Below are 22,916 nucleotides of genomic sequence, written 5' to 3'. Positions count from 1 at the left end.
ACACGCCGCTCTGGTATGTAGCGGCGGCGGTAGCAGCACCCGCAGCCCGCGGGCAGCCTCGCTCGTTCCCGCCTCCTCGCTCTGTCCCTCCTTCGCCGCCAATCCCCGCCTCCTCTCGCGCCCCCCTCGTTTCCTGCTGCTGGCGGAGGCCGAGGGAGAAGGTGGCGGTGGAGGCGGTGGACGGAGAAAAAAGTGCCCCGGAGCTGGACCGAGAGAGGCGGCCGCCGCCCCCGACTCGTCCACGGAGAAAGCCAAAGCGCCGCCGCCCCCACCACCTCCTCCTCCACCGCCCCCCCTCTCCTAGCCAGCCACTTTACGTCCCTTCCGCCCACCTCGGGACAATAGAAACAGGGAGATGTCCTCCTCCGGCAGCGGCCACCACCAGCACAGCCAGAGCCGCGCCATCCCCACCAGGACGGTGCCCATCAACGACTCCTCGCAGCTACCTCATGACTATTGCACCACGCCCGGGGGCACCCTGTTCTCCACCACTCCTGGAGGTAAAAACAACAGCCAAGGAAAGGCGAGGCGAGGGACACGCCAGCCACGCCGGGGCCCTTGCAAGAGCCCTCATTGGCCGACGTGCTTTACTTGCCTCGTCGTCAGCTTTTCTCTCTTGAGGGCATTGCAAAGCCACGCCGTTTTAACGGGGGGGGGAGGCGCGCTCAAGTGAGTGAGATGGCTCGCTTTACGAGTGCTTGGATGGGGGAGAGAGGCCTCCTGAGGCGATGTCGTACAATTCACAATGTATAAATGGATAAGGCTGAGGAGGAGTAGAGTTGAAAGCCAATACCGCGTGCCTCCTCGGCAGTGATCTCCCAAGTCTGTATTTGCTTCCTCGGCAGCAAGCCCATCTGACTTCGGTGGGACCTACTCTTCCGGGGTGGTGGGGGTGATGGGAGGCAGAGAGCCTCAAGAAGGCCCTTGTTTATTAAGAGCGCTGCAGGCCGAGAGTGCCTGCAAGAAGGCGCGTGGTTGTGCGCCTCTTGCCTGGTGGCGGCGGGGTTGTCTCTTTCCCTTCGTAGTCCGAAAGGGGAAGCGGCTTGTGCAGAGCGTGACTTTTGCATGGAAGAGGATTGCCGAAAAATAAACTGAGAGGGTCCGGGGCGGGGGAGGCACTTTTTCTGTTTGTTATTCCACTGCTGCTTTCTCTTAAGTGGGGAAGGGCGGCTGGGGTGGGCAGGTCGGAGGCTAGGCCTCTCCTGGTGTGTGGGGCAGGCGGCGAGTTATTTGTAAACAAGGCCAGGAGCCTCGAGGAGAAGCCCATGATTGTTGCACAATAGGTAGGGAGGAGCGGGGGGAGGTTGCTCCGACAGCTGCAGGAGCAGCTAGCGAGGAAGACGGGCACAAACTGCAGTGAGATGCCAGCCACCCTTCGTGCGGGGAGCTTGAGGGAGCCGCACTACCCCGGGAAAAAACCTACGGGGGTTCCCTTTTGCAGCTCCAGCTTCGATAAAGATCGTGCCGCCTCAGTGTTTACCAGTCACGTTTGGCCTGTTTTGGGGAATTCAGGCTGCTGCTGTTTTCCTTTCCTTTACTAATAAAACAACTAGGCCTAGAGTACTACAATCTTGCATATATTTAAAAAGGGATCCCTTATGCCACCCCAGGCATGGTCTTGTTAGAAAATAAACTTATTTATTCCAATCTGAATCATTTATAAATGCTGTATTCTGTTGTCATTTCACATGCTTTGAATGTTTGGTGAACTAGAGCAGAAGGTATGAAGGCAAGGCAAGCAGGATTCCTGAGCTAGCTATCAGTTTTATTTCCCTGGAAATGGCGAGAGCTGATTTAAGCCTCTGAAACAGAGCAGGATTTTTCTCTCTCTCTCCCCTCCCCCCATTTAGATAGATCGGTGAATATCGCACTTTCCACATTTCTGTGTTGCAGAAATAGTGGCCTGGTTCACAAGCCCAAAACTCGTTGCTAAAAATTATGAAAGTAGGTTCTGAGCTGTTTCTTACTGTCAGACAAGACCAAACTTTAAGCTGGGAACCTACTTCTGCAATGTTCCCCAAACATCATGACTTGGGCTGAAGCCTAATTTCAAACCATTTAAAAAGTTAGGCATTAACATCTTTGTCCACTTTTTTTTCATTTTATATGCTGGAAATACTGGATCATAGGTAGTGATGTTAATCTGTTACAAGAAAAACAAAGAATATTGTGGCCCAACAAAGATTTACGGGAGCATTTACCTTTTATGACCTTAGAACCCTTTCAGCTGATGAAGTGGGGTCTAGACCTCAAAAGCAAATGGCACAATAAATCTTAAGTAAAGTTTGAAGGTGTCAAAATACTCTCCATGTCTTTACCTAAATGGTAATTGGGGGTCAGTCCCATATCACAGTTTTCTGCACAATTTATCCTTCATGCCTGACTTTGGCTGCCATTCATATTATGCATGCATGTTACTTTCATTTGTGCATGTGCAGAATTGCAGCCTTGCTCCCCCTGCTTCTGGCAGGCTTATAGTAGGTTCAAAACTGCTTTATTTTACGTTTGCATACAACTGAAATTGCACCTGTTCTCAACACTGAATAGGGCTATATGTGAGCCTTTGAAAGATCTTAATAAGTTGCAACTTTCTTCATTTGATAATAGATTTCCCTCATGAACACTTGCTGTGTATTGTGCTTTTCCTCTTTAAATCTGATTATTCCAAATTGTGATGGATAAACCTCTTTTGGCAGGGCTCATCTGTTAACAATTTCTTTGATGCATGGTGATGTGCTTCCTACTCACACTTTTATTGCAGTGCAAGTAGGTTAGGCTCAATGATGGTGACTGGCCCAAGGTCACTCAGCTGAGTTCCGTGGCTGAGTGGAGAATTGAACTCTAATCTTCCTGGTTCTGGTTGGGCACTAACCACTATACCATGCTAGTGGTGTGCCTTTAGGTTGCAGTCCTGGCACATTTACTGAGAAGTAAGCCCCCTCGGGTTCATTGGGGCTTACTTCCAAATCATCCACAAGTTCAGGCCTCAGGAATGTTTAGAGCTCTACGTCCTTTCAAAATAGAAGGACAACTGAAAGTGTTTGCCTCTTTGGTAGGTAAAACAGTTCAGTGTCTTGAAACTGGAGGGTTGTATTCCATACTGAAAGCTTATAAAGGGAGAAAGGAAGGGAATGTATCATGGCACGTTCATACACATTCTCAAAATAATCATTAATATTCTACACTTCAACAACATGTACTCCACTGACTAACTGATGTAAAATTATAAGGTTTTATTTGTGCACACTTAGAGCTCATGCACATCTAGGAAGATCATATGTCTCTAGACGTGCTTTTTCATCCAAGGATTATAAAATTTCCCAGATTACTGGGATATGGGATATAAATACAGATACATATCCACAAACCACTATATACACATTTGGTACATGGCTGTGTGTGTATTTTCTCCCTGTTCCTAAGTCCCGAAAAGGACATCAGCCCCAGGGCTCATGGGAGTTGTAGTTCAAAAAAGTAACTTTTCCAAGCTCTGGAATCACATGGTGGTGATGAAATGCCTTGTGCTACCATTTTACTACAGTAAATGTGTTATTACTAGTTAATATACATTTGCCATTTATGAAGGAGTCGGAGTCGGACAGTAGAAAAATAGAGGAGTCGGAGTTGAAGGTCTGACTCCACAGCCCTGATTAAAACATATCCTGCCCCACAGGATGGCTTTCAACATATACTACATTATAATTCCATAAGCTAAACTACAGCTTCTATCATCTCTGGCCATTGGCCATACTTGCTGGGGCTGATGGAAATTATAGTCCAGCAACATCTGGAGGGCCAAAGGTTCTCCACCCTTACCATGAAGCAAAGAGAGCATCAGAAATTTTTTAAAAATCACCATTACTAACAGTGGGCAGAAGGTAGATTGTTACGTATTTGGCCATCTAGTCCCTAGATTAGCCTCCAGCCTGATGCCCCATTATACCTGACTGGGGGCCATGCTAGCTGTGGATGGCAGGAGATGTAGTCTCAAAACATCTGGAGAACACCAGGCTGGGTTATGCTGTACTGGATCTGCCGGGCCTTGAAGAACTGGCTCTTCAGGCAGGCTTTTGAGGTGGGTTAGGTTTTATTATTATTGTTGAGATTTTTAATGTTTTAATGTATTTGTATGTTTTTATTTTGTACGTTGCCCAGAATGTCTGGACAGCCAGCCAGATGGGCTACTAATAAATTTAATAAATAAATAAATAAATAGTGTCTACTGGTTGCTGGGATTTCTACAAGAAATGCTGGACTAGATTTTCCTTGATTTGTTCCAGCAAGCCACTTCTTACGTTCCTGAACAGACATGTATACTCAGGATAGCTTGTCTAAAGGGATACAAAATCTGTGCAAAGATGCTCTTACTGTTTTGTAATTTTAAAATTTCTTAGTGAACATGGGGGTTATTTTCTTTCTGTTCAGAGATGAACCATGATAGACTGGTCAGCCTACTCTTACCTTATAAAATCTGCCTAGATAGTTCATACATTGAAATAATAATGAGAGAGGACAGAGCCTGCAGTTCAAATTGCCTTCTGTGCAATTTGGCTTGGGAAACCTAGAGAGATGCATATCCAAACATTAATATTTTCATATTTAAAACTGGGACCTATGTCGCTAGGCCACTTTTGCTGTTTCAGGAATTGAAGGAAAATAGCAAGGATCAGAAATTGAATAGCTCTCTTGAGTGTAGTTGTAGATGTGTAAAGGAGAAGGAATTTGGAAATACAAGGTATCCGCTTGCTGCTTAGTAGTGCCAGAGTCATGAGGAACCAAAGAGGGGCAAAAACACAGAAATTTAACATTTGGATTGGTTCCCTAGCTTCTACAGAATTCCTTCTGTCTTGTTAGAAGACAAATTCCATGTTCATTCTGATTTTGTTTCATTTCGTTTGAAAGCACCGAGTGTGTCTTGCTACCTGCCATGGACATTGGAACCAAGCCCAGGTCAACAACAAAAATACACGGGTGCCAAGAGCAAAAAGACACGAACATTCAAGTATTAACACTCCTGCTGAATCTTACCTTGAAGACCAACATCTCAGCAGGCATCTTAGGAACCTTGCTGGCTAAAAACATTTCAAAACCAAAGTGTGACACTTCTTCCAATGCAGACAGTTGCTTGTTCTCTTTAGAGAACTGTAGAATATTATTACTACTACTTCTAAAAATAATAAAAACCATTACTGTTTTCTGAAAGCATTTGTACTTTTTTTTTTTTTTTGGAGAGGCAATGGCTGTTCCCTGTGCCAGTGGGTTTTTGTTTCCCCACAGTCACTAGTTTGAGAGGATATGTGTGGCTGCTAAGCAGACCTTTAATTCATGATCACTGCAGGGAATCCTTACTCAGTGGTACAGTATTAACCACCTTGCCTTCAAGTTCAAGAGAACAAGTATTCTGTGTTATTCCCTCTGGATTTAACCTGCAAAACAAGGTAGGATGCAAACAATTCTTGTTTCAGACTGCTGCATTGCTTGAGGCTGTCAAAATCAAGGGCCCAGAGTTCTAAAACTATTCAGGCACAGAGATCAACTGATAAGTGAGCCCATAAAAATAAAGTGTGTGTGTGTGGGGGGGGTGAGAGGTAGTTTACAGGATCATGTTCTTCCATTATTGCTGACCTCGGTTACCCAGAGCCTGAAGTTGAATGTTTGCTCTGTTGTTCAAACATGAAGAGGGTTTTTTGGTACAGAATACAAAGTATTTTTGTTGCCAAGTAGTCGCCCATGGGTGAGACATTTGATACGAACAATGAAAAGGGAGGCATAATTTCATGATGCTGTCCAGCCTTCTGGAACCTAGTTTGGGATGGTGGAATAAATGAGCTGACAGATTTGGCTAGGAACCCCCACATTGCAATGCAGCTTTGCAAACCCAGCTACCAAGGGAGGGGCTGGACTCTTGCACCAGCCACTTGCTCATCTTTCTCCCAGTGCTGTTGCTTATGGTGGATGTGGTGTTTTGCCACTGCACTTTATTTATTCATTATTCAAAACTTCAGTCGACTGCATATTGCATATATCATGCTTGAGTTTAATAAGACAACTGTGATACATTTGATTCCAGAAAATAATAATTTCAGGAGAACATACAAATTATTTTCTTTGTTTTGATTTATCTAATATATGTAATTGTACATATATTTACAATCCTTTTACATCGCCTGGAGGAATCGGGAATAGGAGGCACTGTACTACGGTGGTTCCATTCCTTTCTTTCCGATAGGCATCAACAGGTAGCATTGGGGGAGGAGGTTTCAGACCCTTGGCCTCTCAATTGTGGTGTGCCACAGGGCTCTATCCTCTCTCCCATGCTATTTAATATCTATATGAAGCCGCTGGGGACAATCATCAGGAGATTTGGGCTGCAGTGTCACCAATATGCGGATGACACTCAGCTCTATCTCTCGTTTAAATCTTCACCAGAGTAAGCTGTGGAGACCATGTCCAAGTGCCTGGAATCCGTGAGTGGATGGATGGGAAGGAACAGGCTGAAGTTGAATCCTGATAAGACTGAGGTGCTACTCGTGGGAGACAAGGGAAGGTTGGGAGATGTTGACCTGGTGTTCGATGGGGTGAAATTGCCCCTGAAGGACCAGGTCCGCAGCCTTGGGGTTGTTCTTGATTCCAAGCTGTCCATGGAGGCTCAGATTTCGGCAGTGAGCCGGGCAGCTTGGTATCAATTACACCTCATTCGTAGACTGCAGCCCTACCTTCCTGCTCATCAGCTCCCACTGGTGGTACATGCCCTGGTCACCTCTCGGTTGGATTACTGTAATGCGCTCTACATGGGGTTACCCTTGAAAACGGTCCGGAAATTACAACTTATACAAAATGCTGAGGCTCGACTACTTACAAACTGTCACCGCCGGGAACACATCACTCCAGTGTTGTTCGACCTACACTGGCTTCCAGTTATTTTCCGGGCCCAATTCAAGGTGTTGGTATTAACCTTTAAATCCCTATACGGTCTCGGCCCAGTTTACCTGATGGAGCGCCTCCAACGCCACCAACCATGCCGCCCAACAAGATCAGCCACACAGGACCTTCTCTCAATCCCGCCAACTAAAACAGCTAGGTTGGCGGGGACAAGAGAGAGGGCATTTTCAGTGGCGGCCCCCACTCTCTGGAACTCCCTCCCGTATGACCTTCGGCATGCTCCTTCCCTGAATGTATTCCGCCAAGCTTTGAAGACCTGGCTCTTCAGACAGGCCTTTGGGACTTCCGGGGAGGGTTAAATTTTTACGATGAATAGCCTACTACTCTGTACTGGAATTGTTTTATTGTTTTATTATATTGTATTTTATTATGATGTAATGTATTGTTGTTAAATTGTACGTCGCCTAGAGTGGCCATTGGTCAGATAGGCGACCCACAAATTAAATTATTATTATTATTATTATTATTGTGTATATATTTCTGATAAAATATTACATATATGTATATTATTAGTAATGCTTTTTGTTATATATAAGCTGTAAGAGAAGTATATTTGTAAAAAAATTTCCTTATTTTTTCCTCTTTCCTCTTTTTATCTTTTAATATTTCTTTGTATTTTTTCTTTGATAAAGATGGTTTTTTTTAAAAAAAGTCAACCGCTGTGTAATAAAAGGTTTATGGATTATAGGGTAGTACAGTTCAGTTTTGTATAGAATTTAATAGCCTGCCACTTTTCCAATGGTATTTCCAGGTGATGAGCTGTTCTACATTGAGACTTGGGCATAAAGTTTGTAGTTTTGTTCAGCATGCTGGCTGCAAGCCAAACCCTCGGATTGCATCTCTCAGTTTTAAATGGGTTCACTTTCCTTTTCATATCTGTGTTTTAATGAGGTTAATGATCAGAAAATGACTATGAAACTGGCCCTTGAGCTTCCTCTGTGTCCGCCACAGCATCTGTTGGTTGTATTGCTGTCAGCAATGAGTGTAATGGAAGCCTGTCCTTTTATTTCCACTAGCTTTTTTGCACAAGGTCTGCTTCCAAATTCCATTGCTTGCAATGCCCTCACATGTAATGGGGACGATATGGGAGTAAAACTGCTTCTTAAGCCCACTTACTTGTAAAGCAGTGCCTGTGAACTCGGTGCTACTTATTTTCAAGTTAAATGTGATCAGAGTGTTGAATTAGCAAAATTGAGTTGGGACAGCTGGTAATTTTAGAAGGAAAACCCTTTCAACATCAGAATAGAAATCTTCATGAAAATTACTAAGATAAAAATTACGTCTTTTGACCATAGATAGTAGTAATTGCTTTTGACCATCCCTGCCCTTCCTTCAACACAAAAATACAGTTTCTGGACTCAGGTCTAGCAGTTGAAATGAACTGTATAAACTGAACAAATTTTCTTCTATTTTATCCCTGTTTAGCTTTTCTCCTGCAGAAGTGGGAGTTCTGGGTACAGGTTTCTCCTTGGCTGGCTTTAGAATAAAGACTAGAGAATGAGAAAGGCAGAGTTATAGGAAAAAATGGGAAGGCAAAGAGAACAGGTTCCTGCGGGCTGTGCTAAATGTAACACCAGGCAATTGCTGGAAACCTCAGATGCCTCCTTTCTAGGTTCATAAGTTGAAATGGCTTAAATATTTTAAACTTTTTCAATATTTTCTTCTAAAATGCTGCTGTGATTATTTTGTGCACGTTATTCTAGTCTTGTAAATAGGTCTGCAAAAGTGATTAACTCTCAAGTTTCCCTATCCTGCATGCCTTTCACATACCCACCTTTAGCCAGTTTTGGCACATTTGTGGCCTATAATAAAGGGCAGCAATGGGGGAACAATTATTGTCCAGTTTCCAAAAGATTTATTTCCTGATCCCCTAGAAATGATGCTTACATTTCCCAGCTGATGGAGTGAGTGGTTCTTTACAGCCTAGTTGTTCAGTTTCTATTATTCCCATGTCCTAGGAATGTACACAGATGGGGTTTAATTGCTGCAAACCTTAAACTTATTTATAAGGGAGTACATCCCACTGAATGCACTGGGACTTATTTCTGACTAAACATGCTTAGGATTGTTTGCCTCAGAATACCAATAAGATCTCTTGATCTTACTGTAGCATGATTGAATATAAGGGAGGAAGCAGAAACAGCTGTGTTGGGTCCAAGCCATAAAGGGCTCTTGAAAATGGAAATGGACTGCCTTCAAGTCAATTCTGACTTATGGCAACCCTATGAATAGGGCTTTCATGCTAAGCGGTATTCAGTGGTGGTTTACCGCTGCCTTCCTCTGAGGCTGAGAGGCAGTGACTGGCCCAAGGTCACCCAGTAAGCTTCATGGTTATGTGGGGATTTGAACTCTGGTCTCCCAGGTCGTAGTACAGCACTCTAACCACTATGCCACACTGGCTGTCAAAGAGCTCTTAGGCCATACTAAAAGCCACAGTTTGGTTTCTGCAGCCATTTAGGTCATATGACTTACTGGCTGCAGAAGGAGGCTGGAAGCTCAAATGTATAGTTGCAGAAAATGAAACAAAAAACTCATGCCTAAGATGGTCAGACCAGAGGTGTGAGCAAATTTATGAAGATGGAATTTAAAACAACCCAGATGTAGATGAGATGAATGCCTATGACATGATAAGCAGGCAGATTAAAGAGAAGTCTTTTACATTTTTTTTCTTGTCGAGTTTTTTAAAAGTTTCTCCTGTTTCTGAACTGTCCACCCACCCTTGTCTCACTTTTCCCCCTTCACATACACAGATGGAATTCAATCCAAATCTCTGCCAACAGATAACTGCTGTTAAAACTACATTGATGCTGTTCAAATAACATTACTTCTGTTATTTACAATGAAATACGATAGGTTTCATAATTTGCTTTCCAAAAAAAACCTTGTGGTAAAAAAAGAATTGCTTGTTTGGCAGGCCTTTTTGAGAATACAACAATGTGGACCTGTTGGCACTGATTATTTCCCCAAAATATACAGTCCCCAGAGTTTCATTTTTATGGAATATGTTGACAGATACACAAACCTGTCCATTTTCTCTTTGTACTCATAGTGTCATATTAGAACAGGAGCCCTATTGGATTGAAACCAAAAGTCTAGTATGCTATTTCCCACAATGGTCTGTCTGATGCCACCAGAAAACCACAAGCATGGCAGGAAAGCAAGAACCGTTCCCCATTGTGTGCCCTCAATGTATGGTATTCTGAGGCATACAATCCTAAACATGTTTACTCAGAAATAAGCCTCGGTGCATTCAGTGGGATTTGCTCCCTTATACGTAAATTTAGGGTTTGCAGCAATCAGCAAATTGATGAGCTTATACAAAGGTGTGTGCCTTTCCTGAGAACACAGGTATTGTTTGTAACCTTATCTATTGGGACATAATTTATCTGATAGGCCAGTTATCTTTTCCCCCCCTAGGTACCCGAATCATCTATGATCGCAAGTTTCTGTTAGATCGCCGCAATTCTCCCATGGCTCAGACCCCTCCTTGCCACCTGCCAAATATCCCAGGAGTTACCAGCCCTGGTACTATGACTGAGGGTTCCAAAGTGGAAGTAAACAATCTGAACAATCATGATGGGAAGCCTATAATTGGTAAGAGCACGGCTGGGAGTATGGGCACACTTCTTATATAACATCTTCATGATAGTTCGCAGTCTAGTGCAAAAGTGTCTGCTTGTCATTGTTCCTAGGCAAGCATGCTAGCCTGTCCCTCCTCCTGCCTTTTTTTAGAGACTAAAAAAGAGCAAAAGGCAGGGTGTCTCTGTTCTTTAAGGAAAAGCTGCAGGCAGCACTATTAGTTTCCATGTGGTTTCTAAACTGAAGTGGAAAGCTAATGCAGGGTTATTCCAGCTCCCTCTTCTGAATTGTTCAACTGGGGATGGTGGGGAAGGGAGGGATGAAAAGTGTGTGGGGTAGTCGCTTCTTAGATGTTTGCAAGCCTGGTTTTATATAGTAGCTTACTAAGTCTGATTTTACATTCAACTTTTTTAATTGCTGGGAAAGCAAACTAGACTCTTAAGGCTTTGTAAAGTTTTACTTCAAAATGATGTCATTTATCTCCTCAGTGCATGCTATATTTTTCTTTTCATGCTATGGAATGTAAAGGTTTTCCTTGTCTGTATGGAGCTTCTGTGCATGGAGAGCAATGAACTGTTGCACTGATCTTGTGTGGGTTGCTGATATGTTGAATTATTGCCTTAGGCTATTAAAGGCTCGGTGTAACTATCAGTTGATTGACAAACAGGAAACTGCTCCCTGTTCTATTGTAACTATTTAACACTGGAGAATTACTGGAAGATCTTCTCAGATCTTGGATGGTGTAGTGCAGTGCAAGCCCAAAAGTATGAGATTGTACCACTTTAGGTCACACTTCCATGCATTTGCAACTTGTGCATGCACGCATGCCCCCACACCATTTGGTTTTGACCACATCATTGGCTTGCATAGACTAACTGGAGCATGAACTATTCATTAGGGTGGATGGATTTCAAGCCATTCATTAGCACTATTGGCTTCAAATGCATCTTTAGGCTAAATGGCAGTTGGACAGCAAACCCATAGTGGAGAAAGTGAGGCTTACAGCATCTTGCATGCATTTTCATAATACAATTTGACTGGCCCCAAACAGAAGTTGTTGGTTCTTGTATTTGGAAATGGAAATGTGTGGACTTGGCGATGTATGGTCATATGGTGGCCAGATAAACTGTGATCAAGTTCACTCCAGAGATATGAATATAGAGCATGCTATGTGTATATTTTAAAAATTAGGCTCCCCCTTTCAACAACACAAACAATTAGCAATGAAACAATTAACATAAAATCAGAAGACATGAAAAATTTAAAGCAGAATGTAAAACAGAACAGCAAAAACACAGAATAAGAAAACAACTCGGGTGACATTTAAAAGGCCTTAGGAAATGGAAAGGGATGGACAAACTGTGTCCATCCTGATGTTGTTAGGCAACAGCTTCCATCCACCCCTGACCATTGGCAGTGGAGACTGAAGTTGAAAGGGAGTTGGAGTCCAGGTAAGAAAAAGGAGAGCTGCATCAGCAGTCACAAAAGAGAAAAACACACATAGCAAGCAAAAAAAGTGTAAAAGAATATGAAATCATATATAATAACTTCAACTGTTCTTCACGGGATAAATTAAAACAATGGTACCCTTCCAGTTCCTGGGAGGAAAACATTGTAAGGTTAAGGCACAGGATGGGGGGACTTGGGCCCTTCCAGAGGATGTTGGACTCCCAACTTTTGTCAGCCCCAGCCAGCATGAGCAGTGGTCTGGGTGATGAGAGTTGAGGTCCAGCAACATCTGCAGGGCCACAGTTTCCCCATCCTTGCAACAGAATGAAGTAGTGCAATCTTGAGGCAGTCGAGTAGACTTTACCACTTCAGGATCCAGGTGGGAGAATGCTCCTTCACATCAAAAACTCCAGCAGTTGCGTGTTTGAAAAAGTTTCTAGACCAATCCTTTCTGCTGTGTTGGTTTTCTGTTTACAATGAGGTGCTGGTGTTTTTTTTAAAAAAATGGGTTCAAAAATGGCACACACACACACATCCTGACTGCAGTCTGAAATTGCACCATCTGTTCTGTCACCTCAGTCTCCTACATATAAAGAAGAGGCATACCTCAAACATCATGTAGGACTGACAGGGAAATTCAGTGTGCCTCTTAAAATTGTGTGTGTAATGCTTCCCCACACATACACCTTGGAGCTTTATATTGAGTTGTGTGTTCTTGTCCTTTAACCAGGTGATGATGCTCAGTTTGAGATGGATATCTGATCTTCCTTGAGGGTAACCATGGAGAGACAGCAACTCCTGATCACCTGTGCACATCTGATTTGGCCAACAGGATCAACAACTAAAGGATGGAAGAAGCTCTTTCCCACTGGAATCTTCACTTCAGCTATTGAAGTGCCAAAGGATAAGAGGACTGTTCTCCCCCCCCCTCCTCCTTGATTCCCGTTAGTCACACCAAGTTTCCCGCTCCTTTGTTTCCCCTACTTCCCCTTTTTTTAAATCTTCTCATCTCCCTGGTCTGTGACTGAATTGAAACCCATGTTAAATTTATAGAGCTAAGGAATGTCCCTTAGCTTCTCGCACTTTAGAGACAACTTACCAATTCATGCACCTGCGAGAATTTACTTCCATCAACAATTGGATATTTATTGCAAAGCACAAAAGAGCCATGGAAGGGGTATATGCTTGAAGGGGCATTACACTGCCATTGTTCTCCTCACCCTTAACTGCTGCCAATTTAATCCCTGTTTATTAGCCTGTTTCTGTGTATCATCTATGTGCAAAGTGCACTCACTTGGGTTCTGATCCTTGTTATTCAACCTCTCCTTATTAGTTAGTACATCCTTGCATATTGGCACGTGGGTGGGGTTTTGTCTGCTACAAGAGCATTGCTGTGGCCTCTTTTGCCCTTCCATTTAATATGTTCCTATTCTATTCCTTTAGAAGAACAAGTGGGAAATTTAGAAAGAGCCACCACTTAATCATACATCTTTCTCATTTCATCCCAAGGAGTGTCTCCTAGGGTCTCCCATTTCCAAAAAGCTCTAGCAATTCAGATTCCTAATTTGAATCCATCAGTGTAAAGGGGAACCGCATTTTGTTCTGATGTAATACCATGCTTAATTGTCCTCTATATTGTTTGTCCTCAGTCATCTTGCAAGTTTTGCTGCTGTTAACATCGGCTGGATTCTTTGCAAGTCTGTTATTGTGCCAAAAGTATTAATTGAAATAACCTGATGAAGCTTGACTAGAGTAGGCTTTGCAAAAACCTTATGCTCTTGTGTAAACTTGGGGTACCCTGAGAATTACTGGGATGTTGGAATGTGCAGTGCTGATTTCATGTGTGGCTTCGGAGGATTTGGGGTGATGGGCAATCAAATAGATAGAAGACTATTATATTTTATCACAGTCTTCTCTGGAGCAAAACCACTCAGCTGTGTTCCTGGTCACCATCTTGTTGCATGTTTCTTGAATTAACTCATTAATAAATTGGCCAGAAGAGCAATCTATTTGAGTCTCCCTGAGGCTAGTTTTGTCAGGCAGGAAGTTGCCCATTGTTGCTGATGGCCTCCTAACTTAATTAGATCATGAAGTTGAACTGCTTGCCTGGGATTGAAAAGGAGAGAGTCCATCCTTGATGGGCAGGTTACTTTGTGACAATACCATGGAGGGAATTACTTTGAATTCAGCTAGTGGATGAGTTCATGTCTTAGTTGCAGTGCCACCTGATAACTTGAACTGTGTAAAAAATACATCGTCCTAAGGCTACAATATTTTGTCTAATCATCTGTGCTAATGCATTAAAAACTTTTTGCTTGAGTAAAAACTGTGCCCCTAATAAATCAGGCAGCAGAATTTTTTTGACATTAACTATTTTTAGCGTAAGTACTTAACAAAAACTACATGTGTAGGCCGCAGCAGAAGTGTTCGCCATTCCTCCCCTCACATAGGAAGGAACGCTTCTGATGCAATGCTTCCTATGATCCATCCATGCATGCATCCTATACAAAGTGTGTTTCCCTCACCCTGAGCTGTTATTGTTATTTATATGCAGAGTTCATAGACTGATTTACATCACAATCTTATGCATGTTTACTTGGAAGTAAGCTGCACTGTGTTCAGTGAGACATCTTCCCTAGTAAGTGTGTTTAAGATTGTAGCTGCTAAGATTGCTTTACTTGGCTCCCAGCCTTACTTCTCCCAGTTAGCATGTGGTGATCGTTGCAGTGGTTCATATGCTACCAGTGTATCATGGTGGCCACTTTTTCCTGTGGCAGGATTGCATCCTTCTCTGGTAGTATTTGAAAAGTATGAGAAGCATTCATGTTAGTGGTGCTGCCCCTCATGGGGGATGCCACACTGGTGTGGCAATTTCCCCCAAGGATTTGGTTCAGAGAAAACTTCAACTCAGCTCATGAACTCACCCTGTGTTTCTGTCTCTTGGAATAGAATTCTGCCCTTAATTCTCTTCTGTGAATTGGCAAAGATATTTTCTTTTCTTGTGATTTAAAAGGGAGAGTCTGATAACTTTTTTTTTTTTTGCCTGCTCTAAAATGTGAATAATACAGGAGCAAAATTGCTTTGTAACTGTTGACCTCTCAGGAATAGGTTCTGCTTGCATTGTTTCTGGGGAAAGCAATACTCCCCCTTAAAATGGTGGTGAAAAAGTGAACTAAGCTGTGATTAGCAGAGGGGGGTGCTGTTTAGCAGCACTGTACAACTTCCTAATTTTTCTTTCAGAGTAGTTCTAAAGCGCACTATATGTTCATCCCAAAGTCAGTACACAGTTGGATTTCCATCCTGCCTCTCACAATCACCAGCAGTTGTTTCTAGAACCTCATCACCTATTCTGTTGATGGGGCAGAACGGATACAGATTGCTCTGCAGTGCTGACAGTAGTGGAACTCAGATTTGTCTAAACTAAATCAATTTAGGCTGCAATCCTAACACAACTTACCTGAGAGTAAGACCGGTTGAATTCAATAGGACTGGTTAGGATTGTGCTGTTAGTTGGTAAGATGGAGGAAGAGGATGTTGCTGCTTTTCTTTTAAAAAATGTTTTGGACTAAAGGGACAACTTCAAATTACCCCCCCCTTCCAGGGATTTAGATATTAAGAAAGATAATGAGTAGCTCCGTTCCTTCCACATCACATAGAAAGCATGTCTCTTAGCATGAAGTGCATCAAGAATTTCCATATGTTGCAACCAGTTCAGTAGCTGCTGCTTGCAAAGGCTACTGTTGGCCTCTATAATCTTTTGTACAAACATAAGGAAAGTAAGGGTAATCGAATAGTCAAGTACTGACCTGGGACTTAAGTTGATCAGATTTGTTTCTTGCTCTGCTGCAGGTTTCTTGTGTGTTTCTGGGCAAGTCAGTCTCTCTGTGCCTCAATTCCCCAGTTTGTAAAATTGGGACAATAGACTCCTACCTCACAGGGTTGTTGTGAGGATAAATTTGTTGATATTTGTAAGGCACTCTGAGAAAATAGGGATGAGTGCCATGAAGAAGCCAATAAATCTTATTTTCTTTAAAGCCCAGCAAGGTGGTTCAGTCATAGCCATGAAAGCAGAAAACTTGCTGGCATCTCCTGGATTACTTCCCTGGGACATTGATCAGCAACTAATTTTCAGTAGAGCAGCATTTTAAATTGAACAAAGGCTGAAGAGCCAACAGCATTAGCCCTGACTCACGCCTGCTGAAACCTTAATGGGCAAAAGACTCCTTGACCCATTTCATCAGTAGAGACTGTGCCAGAGTATTTCCCCTTGTGCATTTCACCAGCTCAGTCCCTTTGTTGCCTATGTCTTGGCTTGCCCAGGGGGAGCGAGCAGCTGAGCTGCCCAAGGAAGGGACTCTCGCTGAGCCTCTGTTGCCAAAGAGATTGTAAAAACCCCTTTGCCTATGTCTCGGCTCCATACGAAAGAAAGTGGGGGAGGTACACCACATGGAAACAGATCGTTGGTATTGGGTAGGGAGGCATGTGGAAGGGCCTTGGGCTGCCAGCTACCTATCAGTGCTCTAGCAACCTGTGCACATGCAGTGCTACTGGGCAATCTGAATAGTAACCGTACACCACAACCTTTATAGTTCTGGCTGTCCAGTTTGAAGGAGGGGTGAGTTCTGTAATGTCAATGTAGAAGCAATTCTCTGTAGTCGTTGCATCATTTCACTTAGAGCTGTCTCCTGTGCTTGCAAGTGGTGCTTGCTTACTGGAAATGTGAAGATCAAACTGATTCGCCATCAGGTTATTAGTTGTGTTGACTGAACAATCAAAATTCTGAATTCAGTGTCTTGCAATTTTCAACCATGTCCTTTCCTGTTATTAATAATCCTGTTTATAAGATATAAATTAATATATTATTTGCCAGTTGCAATATTTATTTACTACTATCAGTCAAGTGAGGCAATGGAAATTATTTCTAATCTGTTTCCCTGATTTCAGGCTGCCCTGGTATGTCAAGTGCTGCAGGGTAGTCTTTTAAATAGTAAATACATATTGCAGGGATTGAACAGTTTGAGAACCTGGAGCTTATTTGTTAGGGATTGTTAGCTCATTTCCTATGAAGGAAAGAAGGGTTGGTTACATGTGGAAAAAACCTAAATATCATTTTTAACAGCTTCATGAAATCAAATACTGTGGACCATCTAATCCTTACACTAAGATGGAGCAGCTTTTGAAATGACTTTCCTGGTCTCACTCTTCAAATGCAAAGAAATTCAAATTAACTTTTAAAAACATCCTTATACATGCTAAGAGTTGGCACCCTAAGCAGTTCATCCCAAAATGCCTAAGGCCTGATAAACTACTCACTTTCATGGACATCTGTAAGATCTGTAAGCCTGGATAGGACACTACATTAGGCAACCCAAACATCTGAACAGTTTTCTTTTTGAAGTTTGTTTAAGTCAATTGTGCAGGCTATACAGTCTTCATGTTGGCTAGTACATTTTTTCTGTGTTAAAATTATGTTGATTTAAAAATGAAAATGCCCCTAAGTGCTAACAGTTGAGGTGTACTTGAAGAGCCAGTTGAAAATAAGCATAGAAGTGATCATTTCCCTCTGTTCTTGGCTCTGTTCAGTACCGTGCCCTTAATTGCAGCTATTAAATTATTGACTTTGTACATTTTCAAGGAAGTTTTTCAGTTTAAAACAATGAGGAATTGGGACCTTTATGATCAGGACATATTATTATATTGGTGCTCCAAGAATCCATTGTGTATGGTTTCTGATCAGCCCCTTTCCATTAACTATTGCTGCTTCTGTGAAGAAAGGTGATGTCTGGAGTCAAAGGTAATAACCTCTTTTTTGCATTGAGAAAATTGATACACCAATTAATAACTTTTTTTGCCTGCTGGTTGCTCACTTTCACCTAGAGGTTTTTATATTTTAAGAAGGCATACTAAAGGAGGAAAGAATAATGGTGTTCCTTACTCAGTTGTGTATGTGGCTACTGTAGAGCTATACAGTACCTGTAGGAATTCTGCATGGCCTGTAAAAAAAACTGCCTTATGTCCTGATCCTATGCAGATTTACTTGGAAGTAAGCCCCAATGAATTCAGTGGGGCTTCCAAATGAGCGCAGACAAGGTTGTAGCCTAACAGTTCCATCAGCTGCTCTGGGTTTGCTTTGTGATTTGAATATTGCACTTTAATAGAAACATAGTATATCACCACCCCTTTAATATCCTGAAATTGCATTTGCAGAAATAGACATCTTGGTTGGTTTGGAGCCCAAATGAAATCCAAGGGCTCCCCCATTGATTTAGCAGTTTGGGCCTAATAAAATGAATTACAAAACTTTAGGGAAAGATGCACTTTTTTACAGTAGTTTTCTAGAACTGCATTCAGGAATAATACTTAAAACATTGGCAGTTGCTTAAAATGTTTGCTGCTGACTTTTATGCTATAATGGTGTTACTTGAAAGATTTCTACTTTATGGCTGAACGAATAGAAAGTTTTCTTTTAGAAAAGCAAGCAGATGGCAAGTTATTTTCAGCCCTGCAGATTGAAAACGGCAACTTCTTGTGTTGTGTCTTCCTCACAAAGAGACCACCAAAGCTAAATGATGGGTGGCTGATCCTTGTTTTTCTCTTGCTTTTTAAAAGCAACTTTTGGTGGCTGAGACTCCCAAGTGCTGTTGTGACAACTCGGACCCATACCAGTCAGTTTAGATGGACAGGATTGCAATATTTAGTTGATCAAACATTCTGGTCTGCTGGAAAAAAAGCAGTAGATTTTTAAAAACAAATTTAAAACAAGCAATTATACAAATTGTAGATTGCAAACACCATCTTAGAGGTTCCCTCTGTAAGAGAAAAAAGGTAATGCATCTTTTAAGATGCATTTTTATGCTTTAAAGCTATTTTATATGCAAATATATACAAATTTAATCAATTAGCTGACTAAAACTCATGATCAACTACGATTTCTTTAATCAATTGACAGCCTTATGGATCAGTCAGTTTGTCCTTATGCACCCAAATAAGGGAAAAGACAGATACGGCCAGCTTATATATTCTATGGCCACTCTGTTCTCCAGGGAGCGTTCTGGAGGCCAGAACTGCGTGTTGCCACACAAACTGGATAGTCAGGCTCTGTAATAAATGGTGTAATTTTCACAGTTATGAAAATTGGGATTGCAAGTTTTGCTTAATTTTCCCCTTGGCTAAATCCTGACAGCTAGTTTTCCCTTCTTCACCAACTCATGCACATAACCAATTATTGCATCTCTTTTTGCAACATCAATACATTTTATCAGTGGTAAGGAGAATAGGATTGAAACCATTTAAGTACTTACCATTGCTAACTTATACTGTGATTGTTTCTGTTGTATTAGTAACACCTTTTGTATTCTGAACTAATAACAAATAATGGATGTTTATATGTGGCCTTGGAGTGTGTCCTGTGTTATGCTGGAGTGCCATGTTTATTGACTTTGGAGAGGACAGAAACCACATCTGGAACACTTGGCCAAATCAGTGGTGGGAGTTCCTCTTGCTGTCACCAAAGATAACTTGCACAACTTATCAATGAAGGTCTTTCCATCAATGAAAAATGTTTCAAGGCCCCAATGAAAATCACAATCTTACCATTATTGGGTGTTCCATTATATGGAATTCGATTGTGTACATGGGATGCAAGTTGCTTGTCAGTTTTCCCATTGTAAATCAACAAAGTCTCCTACCTTTTTGATTTGGAGGTGATGCTGGTTTTCTTTAACAGATCCAGGGAAGGCTGAGATTTTACATCAGTAGACCATTCCTTGCCCTGGATCCCTTCAAGCAGCCAACACCAACTTCACACTGGGAGTGACATACTAATGTCGGACTTGGGTTCCTGCTCTCCACTGCCATTATAGCTCTAATACTTCTCTTTGCAATTTCTGGTGCCTCTCAACCGTTAATGGTACTGTCCTTGATATTTCAACTGATTGTTACCTTTCCATTTAGGAGTTGTACTTGTTTATACTCGGTATTTCCCTTTAGGTCTCAGGTCTGTGGTAAAACATATTCTGGAGTAGTTTTGTCATTGGGCTATTTTGGCATCAAAGTTTAAGAGATTTTTCACTCCTTTTTCTGATTTGTGCTAATTTTATTTCTCTCTAAATATATTTGGCTGACGTAGCAAAAAGTTTTAACTCTGTTCTTTCTCCCCCTCAGCTGGGAGAAAAGTTCCTTCTGTGTTTCTGTAATTGTCCACAGTGCTAAAGAGTTTATTACAGAAAATCTTGATAGACATTTTGAACTTAGTTTATGTCCCTGTTAACAAGGTTAATGTTTAGTTCTGTGAACTGAACTTGAGTATTACAGTTCATAAAACAGATTTACAGAAATCAGATTCACCTTATGCAAATTCTGTGTGGTGATGAGCTGCTTGCCTTTTTTGTTTCCCTCATCCTGACATTATGCTGCACAGAAAGTGTGATAGGTTGAAAGATGGACTTTTGATAGTCATCTGCAAAATTGGGTAACTGTGGAAATTGAGGAATCTAGTGTGGAGAGGGTGAGTGCAAAAATACATATATGTATGTGGGTGGATGTTTATATGCACACACAAATATATATATAAATATATATATAACTTTTTAGGGAAAAAATAAAGAAATGTATTGATTCTTTAAATGCAGGGAGAAATTTTACTTAGGGCTGATTATGCTGGCTTAGCAGAGCGTATATTTCACAAAACCAGCGTTACAAAATCCAAGGATAATTTATCTAATTCCAAGAGGCATATACAGTGGGAACCAGATTTTTTTTAAAGTATGTGTGTGAATCAAACAAAATGTGAGAGATTTCATCAGCATCTTGGTCCCTGTTTACATCAAGAACACACCAGGACTTTCCTTCCTCCTCCATCCTTCCTCATGTCTCATTTCTATCTGCATTACTGCAAGATGGTAATCCTGTGTGCCTTTCTTCACCTTAGACAGGGGAAGAAATATTAATAACATTTTGTGGGGCAGCTTGGTTCCTGGATTTTTGTGGCCACCTTGGGAGAAGTGTAGAGGCTGCTGCCAATAATTACAGAATGTCCTTAAGACTTTTTTTTAAATGGTTATATCTACCCCTTTCTGTTTACTGATCCTTCCCTCCCTCTCCCTACATGTTCCTTCTTTGTTCAAATGTAATCCTGGTTTAAAACAAGCAGAAGTCGTCTGAACAAACTACTTCTGTACAAATCTGGTTTTTACTGAAACAGGTGTTTGGGAAACACTCTCACCAATGGTTGCTGTTACAGTGAGATCAATAAAGATCTTGATTATATTGAGCTACAGTGTTGTGCATTTTTCCATGTTGTGGTACCTAGAAAATGTGGGACTTAAGGATAGCAAGAACCAGAGGTACTACATGTTTGCTAATGCTTATAAAATCCCGTAATAGGTTTCTCATAAAAAAGTGTTTGCTAATAGAAGATATGGAAATAGAGATGCAGTTTAAAAATTGACACTTGAAAGTTCCTGCCAAAACCCTTTGTTGAAATGGTAATCACCCATGGGACACTCCTCCTGAAACTGCTAATCAGTCTTTTTCTGTTCCTAATCTATTCTACATTTGTGGATTGTGAACTTGTGTGCCTTTAGATATTTCTGGACTACAACTCACATCAATCCTGACCACTGGCTACAGTGGCTGGGGCTGATGGGAGTTGTAGCTCAAGAGCATCTGGAGGGCCACAGGTTTCCCCATCCCTTCTGTAGCCCTGTTTGATCATTCAACCCTTCACACACCTAAAATAACATGACGGGGACAGCAGGGTCACTCTCACTGTCCCTGCTGCTTCTGTTGGATCTCCAGCAGCCCCATGGATGGGAGTCAAAGGCCTGAAGCACATTCAGCTCCAATGTGTGGACAGCTGTGGGGATGAAACAGCAAGAATGACCCTGCTCCTAGTCCATGAGATTGTAATCCCATGGACCATGACTCCTGAAGAGGGCTTGACTCACCTATTAGTTGGCTGCAGAGAGCCCTGTGATTTCAAGTGTCCTTTACATGGAGTATTTTAAAAGTCACTTAAAACCCAGACTCCCTCTTTTTTGCTGTTAAGCAAGAAGGGACCATTGTCCATCTTTTGTACACCTAGAAATCACCTTTCCAAGACAAACCTATTCACTTGTGAGTCTTTTTAATCAAAAGCCTTAATTGCCTCAGAGTCCCTGAACTCAGTGAATCTCTCTGGAGTCCTTTTCCTAAGTAACTTGAAAAGCAGCCTTCCTAGCAGGCACTGTCTAGACTCCTGGATGGGTGCCCGTTCTTGCACTCCTGTACTCCAGGTGTTGCCAGAAAAAGTTCTTGCTGTGATCAGATATCCTGGCTTAGGCTCAACTTACTTTTGTAAGTTTGCTGCACTCCCAGTGGACTCTGTCCAGGAAAGCTTTGCTGCGGCTGGTAAAGTCTCTTTACTTCCTTTTTGGATTTAACCCTGATGCAAAGGGCTGTACCAGACAGGCCAGATCCTGGCAGAATAGAGTCTGGGTCACAGTGGGAAACATTTTGAGCTGCATTTCAGCACTGCCACCACCCTGCTCATTCATTTTGTGTCCTGGAAAGGTCTATTCCCTAAACATGGAGAAATTGTTTGCAGATGTGTTTAAATATGTGTTCCAAGCAGGTGTGGTAACAAAGTAATTTGCATGATCTTAAACATTGATGAGCCATGGACTACAAGTCACAGATGCCTCATGGGAGCCAACGAGAAGTTTGGACAGAAGACTACCACTTTATGGCGATTATGTAAGCAGAGTAACATCTTTTATGGTACAGTGCTATAACACAATATTCTGTGGAATGGGAAAGCTGAAACTAGGGTGAAACAATGTCACACAGCTTTATTGGATGCTTTCTTAATGTATAACCCACATAAGAGGACTATGGGTATGTCTTCATTGCAAGCTTTTATCAATACTGTATCTGTTTTTATCATACCCCTTCCTCACCCCCTCAAA

The 22,916-nt window shown here is 42.0% G+C and overlaps 1 protein-coding gene across 1 annotated transcript; it reads left to right on the top strand.

Moving 5' to 3' along the window:
* EIF4EBP2 (eukaryotic translation initiation factor 4E binding protein 2) lies at positions 1-21,241 on the top strand. The gene is made up of 3 exons (XM_061635280.1): positions 1-500; positions 10,360-10,536; positions 12,701-21,241. The coding sequence occupies exons 1-3, from the start codon at positions 356-358 to the stop codon at positions 12,730-12,732; spliced, it is 354 nt and encodes a 117-aa protein (XP_061491264.1). The 5' UTR covers positions 1-355; the 3' UTR covers positions 12,733-21,241.
* The last annotated feature ends 1,675 nt before the right edge of the window (positions 21,242-22,916 follow it).

The sequence above is a fragment of the Rhineura floridana genome, chromosome 7, assembly GCF_030035675.1.
Source record: "Rhineura floridana isolate rRhiFlo1 chromosome 7, rRhiFlo1.hap2, whole genome shotgun sequence".
Classification (NCBI taxonomy): domain Eukaryota; kingdom Metazoa; phylum Chordata; class Lepidosauria; order Squamata; family Rhineuridae; genus Rhineura; species Rhineura floridana.
The sequence above is the reverse complement of the archived record's forward strand: the minus strand, read 5'-3'. Positions and strand labels throughout refer to the sequence as shown.